The sequence below is a fragment of the Leptodactylus fuscus genome, chromosome 4 (genome assembly GCF_031893055.1).
Source record: "Leptodactylus fuscus isolate aLepFus1 chromosome 4, aLepFus1.hap2, whole genome shotgun sequence".
In the NCBI taxonomy this organism is placed as follows: domain Eukaryota; kingdom Metazoa; phylum Chordata; class Amphibia; order Anura; family Leptodactylidae; genus Leptodactylus; species Leptodactylus fuscus.
Genome location: NC_134268.1, coordinates 83,005,749 through 83,028,375, shown reverse-complemented (window position 1 = coordinate 83,028,375; position 22,627 = coordinate 83,005,749). Strand labels below are relative to the sequence as shown.

Below are 22,627 nucleotides of genomic sequence, written 5' to 3'. Positions count from 1 at the left end.
ATAGGTCCACTGAGCATTTTCAAGATTATTTAGCCATCAATGATAATGAATTGACATTGTCAGGAGTGTTAATGTTCCGACACTCCATGCTGCTTCTAATCCAATATCCATCTCTTCTATTGTCTATAGTTACATTAGTAACCTACCCATACTCTTAATTTTGCAAATCAATCCAACCCTTAAGGTGTGACTTCTTAGATGTGCTCTTTCAACGCTCCTTACTAGAATAATAGTTATAAGTGGCCCTTCATTAAAGGCTATTGTTAATAGCTTTACTTTACAGGTCTGGTAAAACAGAACTGTAGTGAACATGAAAAATTGTTCAAAAACATGAAAGATTATTTGATCAAATTATGATGACATTTTTCTCTCATTATGACTATAGACTGATCAAAGGGCATTCCATTTGATTGATCCCTGATGATTTGCTGTATGTTATGAAAGAACCAGCTTGCAAGTAGTCATTCTCCCCACAGCAGCAGCAGAGGACAAATGAAGCATGATGCTAAGTTCATGCGTGCGCCTGTGTTTCTGTTCATCGGGTCTGCTTGGGGACCTGACGAATGGAAACCTAACCTGCTTAAGAAGCAGTTACCTGCGGACCCCTTAGACTATAATAAGGTCTGCCACGTTTCCACTCGAAAAAACATGGAGAGAAAAGTCCTGCTTGCATCGAAGACCTCCATCATATGGTTATGGACGGTGGTCAGATACGCCAAAATATAGACATCCTTCATAAGAGTAATTAGTTCAAGACCTGTGGGGAAGGAGCCCTTTCTTCCAATGGAAAGCAATGAGTGTTTTGTCAGCAATGCAACGGTATAAAAATAGCTTGAATGTCTTTTTTAACCAGATGTTGGGGCGGTAGATTAAGCAAATATGTAAGAGGATCCAGTGGAACGTGCTGCAGAAAAAGGGCATCAGTAAGGACCTTGACCTCAATCCAAAAAGGGCAGATCAGAGGACAATCCCAAAAAAATGTGGTATCACGTGCCTGCTGTAGCCTGGCATCGCCAGCACGTAAGAGAAATGCTAGGGTTATTGGAGTGACATACAGCTGGGGTGTGATACCAATGCATGAGTAGCTTGTATTGGATCTCACAGAAAGTAATACAAGTTGAGGCCGCATAATACCAGTTGACATGCCATTGACCAGGTGAGAGCTACCTGTTCAGAGCTTCAGTCCACCTGGTCATATATCTGGGTGGCCAGGAGAGCCCACCCCTCTGGAGATGAGCCTGTAGATACCAGAGATCAAACCTCTCGTGGAGGTACCCGCTCTGCAAATTCTTTCAGAGGTGGTAAGGTTAGAAACTATGTAGCCCCAAACCGTATAGACACAAAGTGGGCTATTTGTTGATGGAACCATTCTAACATGGGTAAGTGCAACACAGAAGTAAAATAATCAAAAGACCTGAGCTCCAGAGTCAAGGGATCAACCAGGTCAACAACATAGAACAGACCAAATTTAATCCAAGATCAGACAACAGCAGCAGAAAGACTACCCCAGGAGGAGTGGGTTATACAGGAATGACATCATGAAGTTTAGGCAATCTGCACCTCAGCACTTGAGGACGCCACTCTATGACTTTACACAGTCCACCTGTACTTCATAGCTAAGGTGCTGTGGTTCCCGAATGTTTCTTTTTCATAATACCACTCATCGCTGATTGAGGACTGTCATGAAATAACTTGCTGTAGCAGAGTCATCCTATTACAGTACCACGTTGGAGTTCACTGAGCTCTTCTGAATGACCCTTTACTTAAACTTTTCCCAGTTCATACACTAAGGGAACTCTGAAACTTGTCACAGCCACATAAACACCACAGAAGTCAGTCTAAGGCTAAATTATATGGTGGAAAACAAAGAGGAATTTGAACCAGACATCCACTTCAATTCCTCATAATCCCAAAGCTCCCCTCCCCCCCCCCCAAACCCATGTCCTGCAGCAAAAGCAAGTGTCATGTCATGGCAAGATCGAGCAAGACGCTTATGCTGTTACAGCAGGGGTATTGCTGAAGTAATGATTCTTGTTCATATTGTATCATTCATGCTTGATTGTTTGACTTTCATACAGTGTGTTTCATATCTTGTGCAATGCTGGTGCATAGACATTGATAACGTGTGAAGGGCTCTTTAAGTAGTTTTCTCCCATAATTCTCTGTTTCTGTTACTCCTCCCTTCTTGTTGCATCTTCTTCCTGGATATGTGTTATTCAGTCTGTAACCACTGAGCAACCATCTTGTAGAACTGAGAAAGGAATTGTGTTTTGACCGTATGGCATATCATCTCTCAAGGTAAAGACAAATAAACTACCTGAAGCAACTCCATTGCATCTCTCCACATGCAACCTGGGAACGCAGGGAATGAAATGTCAGCGCGTTCTGCTATCTGCCATTAGCTTACATACAGGAATTACAATCTCACATCTTCAGAGATTTCGCTAACATGCATCTGTGGCAGAATAGTCAAAACACAACTTTCTAGTTAAAACAAGCTATATCTGCAGCTCCTGCAGGATCTACAGACAGCCTGCAAGCAAGCACAGTGAGAATACAGCATAATCTGCAGCACGCCACACAGCCTGCAGGTGAGCTCAAAGCTGTCCTCCATCTTGAGCACATGTTCTCCTCACCACAGTGAAATAAGGGGCAGCGCCATCTTTATTGACATTTTCCACACAAAGGCACCATGTCCACAAGGAGCTATGTGGATTCCCCTGTCACTGCATCTGGGACAGTGCATCCTGCTATCAGGGACTCAGATGTGCAGGAAACAGACTCCATGTTTCAGGATGTACAAATTGAGCGATTAAAACGTGTCAGTAAGCCCACGCAAAAGATTAGAGAGAACTTTGAAATAACTAAAGAAGAGTTCTGTGATAATCTTGATGAATTATGGCGAAGAACTGAACACTATATAGCAGCGCTCTCACGCCATGACAGTGACGCAGCAAAATTGGTCACCACACTAAACCGCTTATCTGCTGCCTATGAACGCCATCAGCGACTGTCTGCAAAATACGTCACATTCCTGAGTAACGCTGATTTTGATGATGCTATAGCAGAGCTAACTGAGAGGGAGAACCTATTCCAAACGAAAGATGCCGCAGTGAAAAACGCCAGAGATAAGGCAGAACTCCGCATCGCACACCTACAAGAAGTAAGGTCCCATCGGTCTACTTCATCCAAACATACGCTGTCATCCTCCAGATCCTCTCGTTCCAGAAGGTCAGCATTACACGATAAGCTTATTGAGATCCGTGCTGACGCAGAGGAGGCCAGTGTCAGACGGTCCTTTGCTGAGAAGGAAGCAGAAATGGCGCAAAGGCAAGCAGAGGCAAAAGCTGAAATGGCGAAGAAGGAAGCAGAAATGGCGCAAAGGCAAGCAGAGGCAAAAGCTGAAATGGCGAAGAAGGAAGCAGAAATGGCGCAAAGGCAAGCAGAGGCAAAAGCTGAAATGGCGAAGAAGGAAGCAGAAATGGCGCAGAGGCAAAAGCTGAAATGGCGAAGAAGGAAGCAGAGACAGAAGCTCAACTAAAAATTCTCCAAATGGAAAGTGAGGAAGCAGCTGCCTTAGCCAAGCTAAAGGTTCTTGAACAAGCATTAGATCAAGACGCCGACCTAGACTGCTCCATCCCTGCAGAAGTGGAAGACCCAGCTGACCGCACTGCCAATTATGTGCTGAAGCAATCATCTCCTGCACCGCCTGCTAAGTTACATGCACCAGCACCACTCCAAACCGACTACATGGCTGTACCTGTGAAGCATCAGATGATGCCACCTATCCAGAGCAAGGTAATTTCCAGCATCACACATGCAGATCCTCCAGAAACTAAACCACAGCTCAACCCTTATGCTACATCATTTCACCCCGATTCATCTCGGCCCCATATGCCAGAGAATTTATACGTCCCAGGGATATCACAAGTTAATCTGGTGACACAAGGTGGGAGATCAGACATGTCGGACTTTGCCAGATATATGATACGCAGGGAGCTGATAAACAATAGTCTCTCAAAGTTCGATGACCATGCTGAGAATTATAGAGCCTGGAAATCCACCTTTGAAGCAGTGATCAGTGATCTTAACAAGCAAGTCAAGTTTTTCTTTGGCAGTGAGGTTAACTGGTTAGGCCCAGATTCTGCAGAACGTATAAAGACATTGAGAGCAGTTCATGCGGGCCACTCAGAGGAAGGTCTTGCTGCGGCATGGGAGAGACTTGAACAGACTTATGGCAGTTCTGAAGCTATAGAAAGTGCCTTATTTAAGAGACTTCATATGTTCCCAAAAATCACCAACAAGGACAGCCGCAAGCTTCAAGATCTGAGCGACCTACTAAAGGAATTAGAGTTAGCCAAAATGGACCCACGTCTGTCAGGTCTGAGTTACCTTGACACATCTCATGGTGTTAATCCAGTGGTATCCAAACTACCATATGGCATGCAAGAAAAATGGGCCGACCTAGGTTCCAGATACAAAAGAGACCACAATGTGTCCTTCCCTCCTTTCTCTTATTTTTCCAGATTTATCAGTGACCAAGCTCGGAAAAAGAATGATCCCAGCTTTGACTTCACAGAATCCTCTCTACCAGCTTCATCATCATGTTCAAGGTATGAAACAAGCAAACGTAGAGACTTAAGGGGAACAGTATCTGTTAGGAAGACAGACGTCCCAATCGCTGCACTCTGCACCACCAAACAGGACACTCCTGTCCTTAAAGATAAAGACCCTAATAGTACGTGCCCTATCCACAAAAGGCCTCATCCCCTGAAAGAGTGTAGAGGACTTAGGGCAAAGACTTTGCAAGAACGCAGAGACATGCTCAAGGAGCTAGGAGTGTGTTACAAGTGTTGTGCTTCTTCAAAACATTTTGCTAAGGACTGTAAGGCTGTCATCAAGTGTACTGAATGCAGTAGCGACAAACATGTCGCAGCCATGCATCCTACTTCTTCATCTGACAACTCACATCCTCAAGCAGCATCTAAAGCCGTCACTGCGCATGGCGGGGAGCCATCGGCTCAAGTTTCAGCTACTACCACTGTCTCCTCCTCCTGCATGGAAGTATGTGGCAAGGATAATGGTCCCAAGTGCTGTGCCAAGGTGTGCTTGGTGAATGTCTACCCAGAAGGGCAATCTGAAAAGGCCATAAGGATGTATGCCATAATAGACGAACAAAGCAACAGGTCTCTAGCAAAGCCTAAGTTCTTCGAGATCTTCGGTATAGAAGGAGAAGCAATACCATACACTCTTAACACTTGTTCTGGTCGCATAGAGACTTCTGGCAGGAGAGCCACTGGATACGTTATCTCTCCAATTAACAGGAATATTCACATATCCCTACCAACGTTAATTGAATGTGACCAGATGCCTGATGATAGGGAAGAAATTCCTACGCCGGAAGCTGCATATCATCATTCCCACTTGAGACACCTGGCTAAGGAGATTCCTCCTATGGATGTGAATGCTGACATCCTGCTCTTGCTCGGAAGAGACATTCTCAGAGTACATAAGGTACGTCAACAATGCAATGGTCCACATGATGCCCCATATGCACAAAGACTTGACTTAGGTTGGGTAATCATTGGCAATGTATGTCAGGATAAGAGTCTCATGTCATCTCAAGTGAACTCCTTTAAAACCTTTGTGCTCAACAATGGACGTACAACCTACTTTAAGCCATGCCTTCATCACTATGAGGCAAAGGAACATCTTCCTAACTTAAAAAGGGCACCAGACATCGTCCCTACACCTTATGACGACTTAGGAGCCACAGTGTTTCACATAACACAAGACGACAACAGAGTAGCTTTATCCATGGAAGATAAAGACTTTATCAAAATAATGGACAGTGAATGCTTCAAGGATCAATCTAACCATTGGGTTGCACCCTTACCCTTTCGGACTGGGAGGGCCAGACTTCCTGACAACCGGGAATAAGCATGATCTAGATTCATCTCCTTGCAACGTACGCTGAGAAACAAGCCTGAGATGAGAGATCACTTTGTGGCATTCATGGAAAGGATATTCCGTAACAATCACGCAGAGCCAGCTCCACCTCTGCAAGAGCATGAAGAATGCTGGTATCTTCCTTCCTTTGGAGTATATCACCCACGAAAACCCAAGCAGATCAGGGTGGTATTCGACTCAAGTGCCAAACATCATGGCGTATCTCTGAATGACGTTCTCCTCACGGGTCCAAACCTGACCAACAACCTGGTAGGGGTGCTAATGAGATTCAGAAAGGAGCCAGTTGCCATTACAGCTGACATTGAGCAAATGTTCCATTGTTTTATTGTACGAGAAGACCACCGGAATTACCTGAGGTTTCTGTGGCACAGAGACAGTGATACCAACAAGGAAATGATTGAATACCGCATGAGAGTGCACGTGTTCGGCAACAGTCCTTCACCTGCGGTTGCAACATATGGCCTACGAAGGACTGCTTCTGATGGTGAATCAGAATTTGGAAAGGATGCTCGTCACTTTGTTGAAAAAGACTTCTACGTGGACGACGCACTCAAGTCCTTGCCCACTGCTGAGGAAGCCATAGACTTGCTGAGAAGGACTCAAGGTATGCTGTCCAGAGCCTGTCTGAGGTTGCATAAAATAGCCTCCAACAGTATTGCTGTCATGAAAGCTTTCCAGCCCAGCGATCATGCCACAGAATTCAGAGACTTAAACCTAGGCATAGACGATCCTCCGGTGCAGAGAAGTCTGGGTTTGAGATGGGACTTGTTAAACGATTCTCTTGGCTTCCAGGTTAATTGTGCAGACAAGCCGTTCACTAAGCGTGGAGTTCTCTCAGTGGTGAATAGCCTGTATGATCCACTGGGATTTGTAGCACCATTGACTGTACAGGGCAAATTCCTACTTAGGCAGCTCTCAGAGACGATTGAGGACTGGGATGCTCCACTGCCACATGACAAGCAGCCAAAGTGGGAGTCCTGGAAAGAATCCCTACATGCCTTGGACAGAACTCACATACCACGTTGCTACACTCCAGCATCTCTCACCACAAGCCAGAGAAGGGAAGTCCACATATTCTCGGATGCATCGACTGAGGCTATCGCAGCTGTTGCCTACTTGAAGGTAATCGACAACCGCACTAAAGCTCATGTTGGATTTCTGTTTGGGAAAGCTAAACTAGCCCCTAAACCTGAACATACGATCCCGAGGCTTGAACTTTGTGGCGCTGTACTGGCTGTAGAGATCGCAGATTTTATACAGTATGAGCTGGACATTCATGTGGACGATGTTCAATTCTATACAGACAGCAAGGTTGTCCTGGGTTACATAAACAACCAGACAAAACGCTTCTACGTCTATGTTAGTAACCGCGTTGAAAGGATTAGGAAATCCTCTAAACCTGAGCAGTGGCACTATGTTCCATCTCATCTCAACCCTGCAGATTGTGCCACCAGACCATCATCGGTCAGTGCCTTTGCTAAATCCTCTTGGTTAACAGGTCCAGAATTCTTGCTGAACGAAGGGAAAGAAACATCTGGTCAAGACGTCTTCAATCTTCAAGATCCTGACAATGATCCTGAGATTCGTCCTGAAGTGAGTACCCTCATCACCAGGTCTGTAAGGAGGTCCGGCCTTGACTGTCACCGCTTTGAACGCTTTTCTAGATGGCTGAAGCTTGTACGCACCATCGCAAGGTTAGTTCACATTGCACAGTGTTTTCACACCAAGAACGATAACTTTGAATGTCATGGTTGGCACATCTGTCACAAGCCCCTCTCTGCAGAAGATATTACACTAAGTGAGAAGTTAGTGATACGTAATATACAGCAGAGTGCCTTTCACATGGAACTGAAATGTCTCCGTGACAAACTGGACATTCCTAAAAACAGCCCTATTGTCAACTTAAAGCCAGTGATTGACGAACATGGTATGCTAAGGGTAGGTGGTCGCCTGAACAAGGCCGAGTTAGAGACATTTGAAAAGAATCCTCTCATTATTCCTGCTCACCACCATGTTACTACATTGCTCATACGGCATTATCATGAGAAAGTCAAGCATCAGGGCAGACATTTCACTGAGGGAGCTTTAAGAGCTGCAGGCCTGTGGATAGTAGGTGCAAAAAGGCAGATTGCTCGATTAATTCACTACTGTGTGCTATGTCGCAAGTCTAGAGGAAAGTTGCAGCAACAGCAAATGTCTGACTTGCCAGCTGACAGGACCAGCACTGAGCCACCATTTACCTACGTTGGTCTGGATGTTTTTGGGCCATGGACAGTCTCTGCTCGTAGAACCAGAGGTGGTCATGCTGAGAGCAAACGATGGGCAGTGTTATTTACATGCATGAGTGTACGCGCCATACACATTGAAGTTATAGAATCCATGGACACTTCGAGTTTTATCAATGCTTTAAGACGTTTTCTTGCCATCAGAGGACCAGTAAAGCAATTGAGATCCGACTGTGGAACCAACTTCACAGGAGCTTGCAGAGAACTGCAAATCAACTCTGAGCCAGTTCAGAACTACTTGGCCGACAACGGTTGTACATGGATCTTTAACCCTCCTCATGCATCTCATATGGGCGGATCATGGGAAAGGATGATAGGCATTACCCGTAAAATACTGGACTGTATGCTTATGGACTCAAACTCCTCTAGGCTCACCCATGAGACTTTAACTACCTTCCTAACCGAGGTCTCCGCTATTGTCAATTCTAGACCTCTTGTTCCCGTATCTGTGGACCCGGATTCTCCTGCTATTCTTACTCCAGCGACTCTCCTCACTCAGAAGCTCGGATCTGTTCCTAGTCCACCTGAAGAACTTTCATCTGGAAACATCTATCGGAAACAGTGGAAACACGTTCAGCATCTGGCCAATTGCTTCTGGAGCAGATGGAAAAAGGAGTATTTGGCTCTTCTTCAAGGACGAAGAAAGTGGCAGCAGGTTAAACCTAACTTACAGGTGGGAGATGTCGTTTTGATGAAGGACCAGAAAGTGGAAAGAAATGCATGGCCTATAGGACTCATCTCAAAAATCTTTCCCAGCGAGGATGGTAGAGTCCGTAAGGTGGAAGTAACCATCACACGACAAGGTGACTCCAAGACATTCATCAGACCTGTATCTGAGACTGTCCTCCTGTTACCTGTCGAGGAATGAGTCAAGCAAAGAACATTGCAAGTACATTGACTCAGTTGACTCGTCACTGGACTATCCCAGGAACAGCGATATACCGTGCATTTGACGCATTCAATATTTTCAACTGTTCCTGAATACATGTTCACAGTTATTGTTATTTTTCCTTGTTTTTGCATTTTGTCTTTCAGGGTTCCAGAATATACCAGATGGACATTTATGTTAAGTAGTGAAATCCAAGGATTTCAGACGGGGAGTATGCTGTTACAGCAGGGGTATTGCTGAAGTAATGATTCTTGTTCATATTGTATCATTCATGCTTGATTGTTTGACTTTCATACAGTGTGTTTCATATCTTGTGCAATGCTGGTGCATAGACATTGATAACGTGTGAAGGGCTCTTTAAGTAGTTTTCTCCCATAATTCTCTGTTTCTGTTACTCCTCCCTTCTTGTTGCATCTTCTTCCTGGATATGTGTTATTCAGTCTGTAACCACTGAGCAACCATCATGTAGAACTGAGAAAGGAATTGTGTTTTGACCGTATGGCATATCATCTCTCAAGGTAAAGACAAATAAACTACCTGAAGCAACTCCATTGCATCTCTCCACATGCAACCTGGGAACGCAGGGAATGAAATGTCAGCGCGTTCTGCTATCTGCCATTAGTTTACATACGGGAATTACAATCTCACATCTTCAGAGATTTCTCTAACATGCATCTGTGGCAGAATAACGCTTATTTTTTCCATCACCCTGCTCTGATCTCTGCCATCCATTGAAAATGGGAAACAGTCCTGCTCTTGGTGCTACAGACACATTTTCATGGGAAAAAAGGCGTTACATTCAAGTGTTGGTTTAATATGCTTCATCCTGAAGATAGACTCTCTTTAAAAAATATGTTTCCTTCTCCATTCATCAAGCTGAATTACTTTTTAGATACAGTAGTTGTCTATGTAAAGGAGAGGGGAAGGAGAATGATACTGGAAAACAGACGATTCATTACAACTGCTACACTACTAAACTGCTTCAACTACTGCCATATTTCTATGTAACGGGCTACACGTGCACACAATGAGGTCATACATGAATTATCGGTCCCCTTCTCCCTCTCCATAGTTATGTGCAAGAGCTGGGTATGGATATGGATTCTATGTAACCAAAAGGAGGAGGTGAGCAGCCTAATAAGTGGGAAAGGAAACCGATTTCTTCAATAAGATATAACACAATGTTTCTTATATTTACATGTACCATTCATTTATGATAACTGGTTTTATAATTGGAGGTATGCTTTAAGTATTCCACAAAATTGACCGACCTTACTCAAAGATTTACCAAGTATTGCCATGAAGTGAAGGTTGTTGAAGGAAAAGGTCATGCACAGGTAGGGAGAGGTCAGATGTTAGGTAAAGTTGTGCATTAAAGGTGCACAATTTATGGCAAAGTAGAATTGCTATAAATTTGCAACTAGTGATTGCTTTGTGAATATGCCATAAAATTGTATATTGGGAAAAGACCTTTAAAAGGGACTTTGCTGCGTAAGATCGTAACAGGGAAACTGATGCAGCATGGTTTCCATTATATATTTCTTAAAGATTTACATATTATTTGCAGTGGATACATCTCACTATGAGGAAGGAATCTGGTTGTTTTCATTCTGATGCACAAATATACGCACATCAATAGGTTTAGAGAGATCGCAGAGATCTCTTACAACCCCGTTAGAACACACTGCTCAATAAGCCTTCCTTAGTAGAACTATAGAGCCCATTGAAAAAGTGAACATGCGCTTTAAACCTACAAGGTATGTTCTTGATAGTTAAAGAAAGGCATGAACACATCATTGTTGCTATACAGCAGTTAGACTGAAATGGCCATTTAGTCATAAAGTCAAGATTTGCAATGCAGGTAAAGCTGTACGTTAAAATACAGTATAATACAGTCATTTGTGCATTGCACTAACTGTAACTGAATTGCAGTGCTCTCTGGATTAGCTAGGAGACCTCTTCCCATAGGTTACACTGGCTCCAGGAAATTGGTTTTATATGATGCACATATTCAGAATGTTAATTTTATTGGCATAATAACATTAATAAAATAAAGGAAAAAAAATTCTAACAGCACCTAGAATATTAAAATCTACTTTGTGCACTGTAATATACCATCCATGCCATGTTATTAAAACCTCTCAAATATTTCCTTGAAATGAATCAGTTGTACATTTGGTTTTTTCATTGCCTTGTATAAAATGTTACATTTTAGAAGGACAATTAAACACTGAAAATGAGAATTCTTTGGAGAGAACAATTGTGAAAGAGATTTTACAAATGAAGAAAAACTAGAAAAAGATCAGTACAAACAAAACATATAATATGCGGCACCGTACAAAAGTTGTAGGTATATGTGGGAAAAAAATACTGCAAAGTAAGAATGTTTTCAATAATGGAAATGTTAATAATTTTGTGTTGGCAATTAATAAAATGCAATGTGAACAAACAAAAGAGAAATATAAATCATATCAATACTTGGTGGGACCTCCCTTTGCCTTCAAAACAGCATCAATTCTTCCTGCTACGCATGCACACAGAAAGGTTGTTCCAAACATCTTGGAGAACCAACCACAGGTCTTCTTTGGATGTGGATATGTTCAATTGCTTCTGTCTCTTCATGTAATCCCAGACAGACTTGACAATGTTTAGCTCAGGGCTCTGTCGCGCCATACCATCACTTTTAGGACCACTTGTTCTTTACGATGAAGATCGTTCTTAAGGACTAGGTAGGTTTGGGGTTTTTAATCTACTGCAGAATAATTTGGTCCAGTTTGATGGTACATTATGATGGATAAGTATCTCTCTGTATTTCACAGCATGGAGGACACCATTAATCCTGATCAAATTTTCAACTCTATGAAATGCAGCCAAAAACTTGTAAGGAACCTCCATTGTTGCCTGCAGTCACTCACTATTATACTGCCCTCTATTACAGATAAATATTTAAAGTTTTGTCTCACCAGCCCAGAACACCTGCTGCCATTTTCTGTCATTTGGACTTGTTTTAACATTGAAATGTATAGATTTTGGCCACAATTCTTCCAAGAAGACCACTTCTAGGAAGTCGATTGGCATACTCAAGTTTCTGCCCGTTCTGACCTGATGGCACTGCTGGACATCTTCTGATGTTGAAGTGAAAAAACACAGTGTGTCTTTCATCTGTTGCACTAAGTTTCCGTGGCCAACCACTGTGTCTATGGTGCTCAATGTTACCTGTTTGTTGGAGTTTCTTCAAATTTCGCAGTACCATCAGGGAGGCGTAAAATTGCCACCAAATTTATTCTGCACCAGGACACAGACCCCAAACATACAGCAAACGTTATTTAGAACTATATTCAATATAAAAAGAACAAGGAAACAAGTGAGGCTATGGCCCCAGAGTCTGGATGCAGAAGAAGCTGAGCAAGTTTACATCCAGAAGATCTGTGGTTCACTCAACACTCCTGCCAAGTTCCTTTCAAAAACCTATGTGCAAGTATACCTAGAAGAATTGATGATGTTTTAAAAGGCAAATGAAGCTAAATGCGGATTTGATTTCGAATTTCTTTCTTGTTCATTCACTTTGCATTTTTGTTAACAAACAAAAACTATTAAAACTTCTATTTTTCTTTTTTTTTTAAAAAAAAAAAACAAACAAAACTATTACCTTGTAGAAACTGTCAACACCTACCTAACTTATGCACAGTACTCTATATAGTATATATTCATAACATGACTAATATATTTTATATTTCTAGTTTTCTTCATACCAAATTTTTTTTATATATATATATATATATATATATATATATATATATATATATATATATATATATATATATATATATATTTTCTACCTGAGGAATCTAGGCCTTAGAATAATGTTAAATACACAAGCACATAAAAAAAATATCAGCCTTCCAAGTTATATATTTTTTCTTGATGTCTTTAAGTGTAATTTATAGTTCTCTCTGGCAATATGAATGAACATCCTATAATTTAGGCAATTTACAGATTACAGGTTCAGATTGACCTTGTAGCCCCATACAATTGCTCATCCACAGAGCTGGATTAGGAGTGGGAGAGAAATGTCATAACTGTATTTAAGGAATTTACCATAACAATGAAAAGCAGGGTATGCATGCATAATGTTAGCCATCAGGAGCACTTCTGAAGGAATGTACATTTTGTAGCCTTTTCTATTACAGAGAAAGATTTACAGGGCAGAACAAGCGATTCACTCACCCACATATATGACACTTGTATTCTCTCATCCCAAGGTGTCTCTTCACATGGTTTCTGGCATCGCCAAGCTGAGCTGCAGCAAAGTTGCATATTTTGCATTTAAATGGCTTTGAGCCTAGGTAGAGAATAAAAAACACAATGTGTATTCAGGTACAACGTATGAGCATTACAGTCAGTGTGAACAGAAGATACAACTCTGTCCTCAATTTTACTAAATATTGCAGAATATAGGACAGGAAAGATAGTTAGAGATATAGAAAGCTTTAACTTGACTTGCCAAGAAGATTTTTTATTTTACCACCTGCTTTTATTAATTTTTTAGACAATACCTTTAAGGCCCCCTTCCTTTAAAGTCTTCTAAATACAGATAATGCATATCTTCTTTCATAGTAATATAGTAGATAAGGATGAATACACAGGTCCATCAAGTCGAGCCTAAAAACCTACAGTGTTGACCCAGAGGAAGGTAAAAAAAAAGCCCATGAGACTGCTCCATGTCCGTGGAAGAGAATTCCTTCCCGACACCAAATCCAGCATTCAATTTGTCCTTACCGAATATCTAAAACCTGTAACATTTTTCCATTCAATAAAAAGAACTTGCACAATGAATTCACCATCACAACATCCTGTGGCAGCGAGTTCCATGGCTTCCCTGTTCTTACAGTAAAGAATGCCCATTGATGATGCTGATGAGATGCACTTTCCTCTAGGTATATATAGGGCGTCCCCTTTTCATTGTCTATTGACCACAAATTTATTAATCTGTCCCTTTACTCTATTCCTATAAGTATCTTGGTTGCTCTTCTCCTCACTCTCGCTAGTTCAGTTATGTCCTTGTACACTGGGACCCAAAATTGCGAACAAAAGTTTATGTTTGGCCATACTACTGACTTGTATAGAGGCAGAACTATGTTCTTGTCACGAGTATAATGTCTCTTTTGATGCATCCCATAATTTTATTTGCCTTGGCGGTGGCTGCCTTGCACTGGTCACTAAAGGTAAGCTTACTGTCCACCAAAATGCTCAAGTCTTTCATTGGCAGTCTTGCCCAATAATTTATTATTAAACACATAACCACATATCTAAATTTCTTCAATGAAAATGCATAACCTTAGCAGAAGGTAGGATTCCGGGCTGGACTATGCAGTTGGTAGGCCAAATCACCAACACGTGCTCTGACATGGCTGACAGCTATGGTCAGACAGAAAAAGGAAAGATTCTCTAATTCATTAAAAAGCTAGAGACTGAATTCCTATAAAAGTAAATATGCAACAAACTATGTATATAATTATATATGTGGGTAGGTGACAGGCAGAGTGCTGGAGTCCCACTATGTCAGCCTCAGGTTTCTGACCTATGTGTGGTCCAGGGTGGGTTTGGAATAGGCTTCAGCTCCAGCTGTGGGTACTAGGCTCATTACTGAGAAAACAAAGGCTGCAGAGCATCAAGGCAGATTGAGGGAATGAGAGGAGGCGTCCGGGTCTGTCCTGATACTCTGAGTCCGGTGAGACTGTACCGTGCTTATTTACAGTCCTATGAAAAAGTTTGGGCACCCCTATTAATCTTAATCATTTTTAGTTCTAAATATTTTGGTGTTTATAACAGCCATTTCAGTTTGATATATCTAATAACTGATGGACACAGTAATATTTCAGGATTGAAATGAGGTTTATTGTACTAACAGAAAATGTGCAATATGCAGTAAACCAAAATTTGACCGGTGCAAAAGTATGGGCACCTCAACAGAAAAGTGACATTAATATTTAGTAGATCCTCCTTTTGCAAAGATAACAGCCTCTAGTCGCTTCCTGTAGCTTTTAATCAGTTCCTGGATCCTGGATAAAGGTATTTTGGACAAACAATTCAAGTTCAGTTAAGTTAGATGGTCGCCGAGCATGGACAGCCCGCTTCAAATCATCCCACAGATGTTCAATGATATTCAGGTCTGGGGACTGGGATGGCCATTCCAGAACATTGTAATTGTTCCTCTGCATGAATGCCTGAGGATTTGGAGCGGTGTTTTGGATCATTGTCTTGCTGAAATATCCATCCCCGGCGTAACTTCAACTTCGTCACTGATTCTTGAACATTATTCTCAAGAATCTGCTGATACTGAGTGGAATCCATGCGACTCTCAACTTTAACAAGATTCCCGATGCCGGCATTGGCCACACAGCCCCAAAGCATGATGGAACCTCCACCAAATTTTACAGTGGGTAGCATGTGTTTTTCTTGGAATGCTGTTTCTTTTTGGACGCCATGCATAACGCCTTTTTTTATAACCAAACAACTCAATTTTTGTTTCCAAAATGAAGCTGCCTTGTCCAAATGTGCTTTTTCATACCTCAGGCAACTCTATTTGTGGCGTACGTGCAGAAACGGCTTCTTTCTCATCACTCTCCCATACAGCTTCTATTTGTGCAAAGTGCGCTGTATAGTTGACCGATGCACAGTGACACCATCTGCAGCAAGATGATGCTGCAGCTCTTTGGAGGTGGTCTGTGGATTGTCCTTGACTGTTCTCACCATTCTTCTTCTCTGCCTTTCTGATATTTTTCTTGGCCTGCCAATTCTGGGCTTAACAAGAACTGTCCCTGTGGTCTTCCATTTCCTTACTATGTTCCTCACAGTGGAAACTGACAGGTTAAATCTCTGAGACAACTTTTTGTATCCTTCCCCTGAACAACTATGTTGAACAATCTTTGTTTTCAGATCATTTGAGAGTTGTTTTGAGTAGCCCATGATGCCACTCTTCAGAGGAGATTCAAATAGGAGATCAACTTGCAATTGGCCACCTTAAATACCTTTTCTTATGATTGGATACATCTGGCTATGAAGTTCAAAGCTCACTGAGGTTACAAAACCAATTTTGTGCTTCAGTAAGTCAGTAAAAAGTAGTTAGGGGAATTCAAATCAATAAAATGATAAGGGTGCCCATACTTTTGCACCGGTCAAATTTTGGTTTAATGCATATTGCACATTTTCTGTTAGTACAATAAACCTCATTTCAATCCTGAAATATTAATGTGTCCATCAGTTATTAGATATATCAAACTGAAATGGCTGTTGCAAACATCAAAATATTTAGAACAAAAAATGATTAAGATTAATAGGGGTGCCCAAACTTTTTCATAGGACTGTATTTGTTTGTTTGTTTTTGTGGCTGTTAGTAAGTTACACACATATAGTTAGATTATTACTGTTTAGTTAGTAGCTCAGACGAGCAGGATTTAGTTTCTTACTGTTTTGCCTGAAGTTGTATTTTATTTTGTTCATTTTTTGTGCCTGACGTAGAGGGTTTTTTTTTTTTTTTTTTAGATAGATGTTTGGTTTGTTGCAAGATTTGTGTCCCAGTCTCTGACTGGTTGGGTCCGCACCACTGCTTCTACTGAGCTACCTTCCCATAATAATATTTAAAAAGATATCATTGAATCATTGTATTTTGATGCTGGAGTCAAACTCCACCCAAAATTGGTTCCAGCTCTTACTCCACAGCTTGATGCTAAGAATGACTGCATTTTGATTTTTTTAGCCCTCCCCTGCTAAATGCATTTAGATTTATAACCCCCCACAACCACTTTAACAGTCAGGTATATTGTAGGCACAGTAAAGTAAATGCCTTTACTTCCAAATAAGTAAGACCTTTAAGACATTTTCTGGATAAGTGTGCAGTTGTGAAGCAGTGTTTCTAACTTTCCACCGTCTCATATTGGCACGGTTATTTCAGATTTTTCCTGTCACACAGCGAGGGTGATTCATCACTCTGCTATTGTAATGACATGCAATGTGTGAATATACTGTGGATAAAATATTATGCCTTTACGACTGTTTTATAGCCCAGAATTTATGATTATTCTGGAAACTAGAAGTATTGACATTTTGGCTATTATTTATTTCAAGCACAAACTTTATTATTGGATGCCGAGCATTGGGCAGATATATGAAACAAGATAGAACTGGTGTGATGAACTGGTTATTTTACAACAGACTGGAGGTAAAAAGGGCAATGGATCAACACCCTGTACAAGTCTGATAGGTCAAATTTTAGATTAGCTTATTGTTACATACTATATTAAAGGACTGCAAAAACAAAAACAAATCCTACAGATGAGATGTTCATCTATTTATGCTCTAGCACGAACTATCAAGCTGTTATACATCACATTAATATAGTTACTTATGCTTCATATCATGGTTAGCTTATGCTTAGTGAAGTGCTCCGATCACTTTATGGAAACCACCTCTGAAATATAGGACCGCTAATAGCTATACATCACAGGCTTTGATAAGACTGAATTTACCCTCCATCAAAATTGATCAATAGCGCGCTGTGCTGTGCCCTTGGAAATAAGACTAGCCTCCAAGAATGGTTTGTTGAAATGAAGTTCTCAGTAAAATTTGAGAGTCTTAAATTTCAATGTAATTCCCAAAAGCTGACGAAAAATGAAGCATTTAATTTTAATCTTTGAAAAGAAATAAAAAAGTCAACAGTACTAAGCGCAGGCAGACAAGGTTGAATATTTCACAGTTCAATGACAATGAGGCTAGATCTCTTAATACTTCCATTTCTAGCAGCAGAAGTAGATGTAAAATATATTTAGCACCTGAATGGTTATATCTAGTCAGCTTTATATGTTTAAATGTCAAAAGCAGGTTGAGGCTGCAGCGAACAGCAATCACATCTCATCCATCACACGCAGAAACTCCAGTTTATTTAAATGATGCAGATAAAACTAAATTAATCATTAATTTGGTGACATTCTAAATTGTCATTGCGCGGTGTAAAAGGGCTAATGCAAATCCGATAAAAAATAGAAAAAAGGATATATTCCTAGACAAGGAGACGGACAAAAACGCGCCATGACTTCAGAACCACATTTAGGATTCCCAATAACAGAGCAATGGTAAGCATTTCAATGCGTGTATCCACTAGCACAATGTCAATGATCATGGTACCGAGGGGACAAGAATTCAAAGAAAATGTCAAAAAAAAAAATATATATATATATATATATATATATATATATATATATATATATATACTTCCTCTACTTTTCTCCACTATTTTCTCTTGCCCATACTGAGTGTCATACTTCTCAATAAATCAATCGCAGTGCAGCTTTCATTTTGTATTCTGCTCCTAAAAAAAAGGAACCTGCGCTGTGATTGGTGGCTATGAGCAACTAACAAAGTTTTGCGTTTAGACTATTTTAATAAATCAGCCACTTTGATTCCATTACTTTAGTCTCGTCCTCTCCCTAACCAGTCTCTTTGTTACAGTCCTTGGTTCAGTTTCTTACAGTACCACAATTATGCCAGCCATACCACTGCAAATGTGTGATTATTCAACAAGAAAGCAACATGGCGACCCTCAAGAACTTAAAAATGTCACATTTGGACAACTTCTTTAAATACAGGAATCACAAGTAGGGTTGAGCGATCGTGTTCGGAAAAGATCGGATTCCGATCGGCGATCGAGAAAATTTCACGATCGCGATTGGAATTTCGAACACGATCTTTTTAGATGGGATCGAGATCGGCGATGATTTGCCACAATGCTTTGCTACTGGCCAAGCATTGTGGGAAAAGCTAACAATGTTAGCCTTCACACCGAGTATACGCTCCGCTCATTCTGAACATAATCTCATTCAGAATGAGCGGCGTTAAAACAGATCCCATTGATTTCGATGGGTGCCGGCATACGTGCGCTCCCCATTGAAATCAATCGGAAGCTTTTTAACCTATTGCTTTCCATGGGAGACTAGCTAACATCTCTAGAAGCTACTTACCTGCAGAGATGGCTGGTCCGGTGCCCGGTGTTCTTGTATTTCTTCACCTCGCTGACCCCGCCTCCCAGGTTAGTGTTAAAGAGCAAGGAAGAAGGCGGGGCTTGCGGCTTAGGAAAGTGTGGACGGGTACTGGGTGGGGAGACTTCACATCTCCCCGCCCTGTACCCGCCCACACTCCTAAGCAGCAAGCCCCACCTTCTTCCTAGCTCTTTAACACTAACCTGGGAGGCGGGGGCAGCGAGGGGGGACTAAGTAGCCAGAGGATTAAAATAAAAATCCTCTGGCTACTTAGTGATTAAAAAAAAAAAATCACTACACAGCATGGATTCTAACAATTAAAACGTTCAATTGTTAGATTCCATGCTGTATAGTGAATAGGATTGTTTTTAAAATCTGATCTCCGATTAGTAAAAAAAAATCCCATTGACTTGCATTGGGATCAAGATCGGGTTCAAATGAAAAATGATCGGAAATCGGATTTCAAAATTGATCCTGAAAAGTCAAGATCGGCTCAACCCCAACCACAACGTAACAGTGATATTACTCCTTGAACACCACACTGTACTCTGTGCTGCTGAGGCCCGGTTCATATCTGCACATGGGTTTCCGTCTGCTTGGGGACCCCTCAAACAGAAACCTAATCCACATAAAAAAGCGGATATCTTAGGAAACCTGTGGACCCCCATGGAATAGAATGGGGTCCATGTAGTTTACGCTCAAAAAACATGGAGAGAAAAGTGTTGCTTAGGGCTCGTTCACATCTGCGCCCCGGCCTCTGTAATGCAGGTTTACGTTTCCTGCATGAAACAGGGCAGGAGATGGAAACCTGCCGGCATCTTTCAAACCCATTCATTTGAATGGGTTTGAAAAGTGTCCGGCCATGAGAATCGGTGAGCGTTTTATGCTCTCTGCGGTGAAACAGTTTTTGTTTTTTTTTAACCGGACACAGAGTACTGCATGTCCAACTAAAGATTAAAAAGAAAAAATGGTTTTGCCGCGGAGAGCATAAAACGCTCCCGGCCGGACTCGGCATGACAGGTGTTCTCATGACAGGCAGAAGACGGTAACTGACAGCGGAGACCCGAACGCTGGTGTGAACCCAGAGTTACAGAGCTTTTCTCTCCGCATTTTTCATGCGGATAGGGGAATGGAATGGCCCAAACACAAATGTGAACCGGGCCCTAGGCTCATAATTAATATGATCTATTAGCTAATACATGATTAATTCACTATTCTGAAGGCAAACAATTCATAGAGCCAATGTTAACTAACCCCCAGGAATGTGGCAAAATAGGAAGCAAATGATGCCCCAGCGCCAGTGCCAAGCGTCAAGATTTAGACTTGAGGGCAGAGAAATACAAAGATGTTTTACCTCACCTCTGTTTGTAAACCATTTAGTTTCGAGGTTTTTAGCCTTACTAAATTAGACCACCTTCCTCCTACTCCCAGAGCGACCTCGATGGGAGTTTTTATCGGATTGTCTAGTGACTAGCTGCTTTGTACTGATTGAATGAATCCCTAAGAGAAAGAAGTTTCAATAAACTGATGATTTAGGTCACATTTAATTCCAATAGTCAAGATCATAAACAGTTCACTGTAGGGAAGTAGCGAACTGCCTCCAAAATTGGAAAGTTTGTGCCTATTAGCACAGCATGCAGAAATCTCTGAATAGAAGTGCTTTAGTCGCCTAGCCCGCTGCGTTCACTGTATTTATTTGTATGAGTTAATTTGAATGTAAATGAAAACACTAATGCAGATGTTTCTATGCAGCGGAACATGGTGGTCATTTTCTAATCTACATTCATTAAACATATTAATAATAACCACAGCAGACCGTTTTCCACTGAGATCTATAATATATTAATGACACAAAACCAGTTTTAGTTAAAATTGTGTGATATATGATATTGCTTTATAGTATGAGGTCTGACACTGACTCCACGTTCTCTCTCAATGTGTTTATATTGGAACAACCCATATCTTTTCCAACAAAATGCAATATTGGGAAAATTCAGCTTACCAGCTCCAAAGTACTTACTTCTGCTGTGCAAGTATCACTGTCCTGGCAAATGTGTGATCTCTTAAAGTCATTGATGTGGTTGTTTTACCATGTACAGTGCTGTCACCGACCATCACTTCTACTGCTTGTATCTGCCTTTATCAGTCACCATGAAAACCTTTCATATCACTAAAGATGGCCAAACATCTCAGACTTATATACAGATAATCCATTGTATACTTAGGATAGGTCATGAATGTGTGGTTGGTGCCACTCCACCAGATCAGATGGTTGAAGGAGCCGCCATGTTCAAGTAAGCACTGAGGTTTCGTCACCAAATACCATACACTATGTAAGAGCTGTATTCGGTACTGCAGCTTATCCCCATTCACTTCAATAAGACAGTACTGCCGTAATAAATTGTTGATGAATTTGACATTATTGGCACAGGAAAAGTGATGGTGCAGATCCTCAAACAGCTGATTGGCAGGGGTTCTGGGCATTGGAACCTCACTGATCACCTACTTATAAAGTGGCACCACTGCTCAGATCAGACACCCCATCACTCTTATGATCTCTGGGGTTCCAGGGGTCAGACCCCTACTAATTATAAAGGGATGGCATATCCAAGTATTATACCATCATTTTATGAGTTAAGAATATGCCTTTAAAGAGGACCTTTCATCAGATCGGGCACATGCAGTTTTATATACTGCTGGAAAGCTGACAGTGTGCCCGGGGTAAAGCGCTATCGGTCCCGGTACCGTAGCGCTTTAGTGTCAGAAAGGCGTTTCTGACACTTAGCCAGGGACGCCCTTCTGCCCAGCAGCGCCTATCGCGCTGTACAGTGTGAGTGGGGAGGAACGTCCCCTCCCTCTGCTCGCAGTACTCGTCCATAGACAAGCATTATCAGGGAGGGAGGGGGGAGTTCCTCCCGGCTCTCACAGCACAGCGCGATTGGCTGTGCTGTGAAGAAGGACGTCTCTGGCTAACTGTCAGAAACGCCCTTCTGACCATAGAAGAGCTACGGTACCGGACCATAACCTCTTCACACCGGGCCCACATTGGGAAAGCCGACAGTGCGCTGAACTCAGCGCACTGTCAGCTTTCCGGCAGTATATAGAACTGCCTGTGGGAAAAATGGTGAAAGGGCTTATTCATACGGGGACAGCAGGGGCGGATTCCACATCATAATCCACACCCACATAATGGTGGACTATGGAGATTGCTAGCGACCTGCTGTTTCTTCAGGCAGATTACGCGGCTCATCAAGCCATTCATTTTGGGCCTACTCCGGAGTGGCTTCCCGCGTCAAAATCAGGACCAAAACACGCTATTCCATGCCCGTGTGAACTAGGCCTAAAAAAAAAAAAAAAACCCTCTACAACTCACTTGCTAGATCTGCCAAATTTTCACTAAACCTAGACATTCTAAGACAAATCTTTACAATCTACGTTCATTTTTGCAG

The 22,627-nt window shown here is 41.7% G+C and overlaps 1 protein-coding gene across 2 annotated transcripts in view; it reads right to left on the bottom strand.

Moving 5' to 3' along the window:
* Positions 1–22,627, bottom strand: part of ZNF407 (zinc finger protein 407) — a 360,082-nt gene that overhangs the window by 314,511 nt on the left and 22,944 nt on the right. For both annotated transcript variants that reach the window (XM_075270737.1, XM_075270738.1), the window contains one exon: positions 13,372–13,486. In XM_075270737.1, coding sequence (XP_075126838.1) covers positions 13,372–13,486 — 115 coding nt within the window. The remainder of the gene's footprint in view (positions 1–13,371; positions 13,487–22,627) is intronic.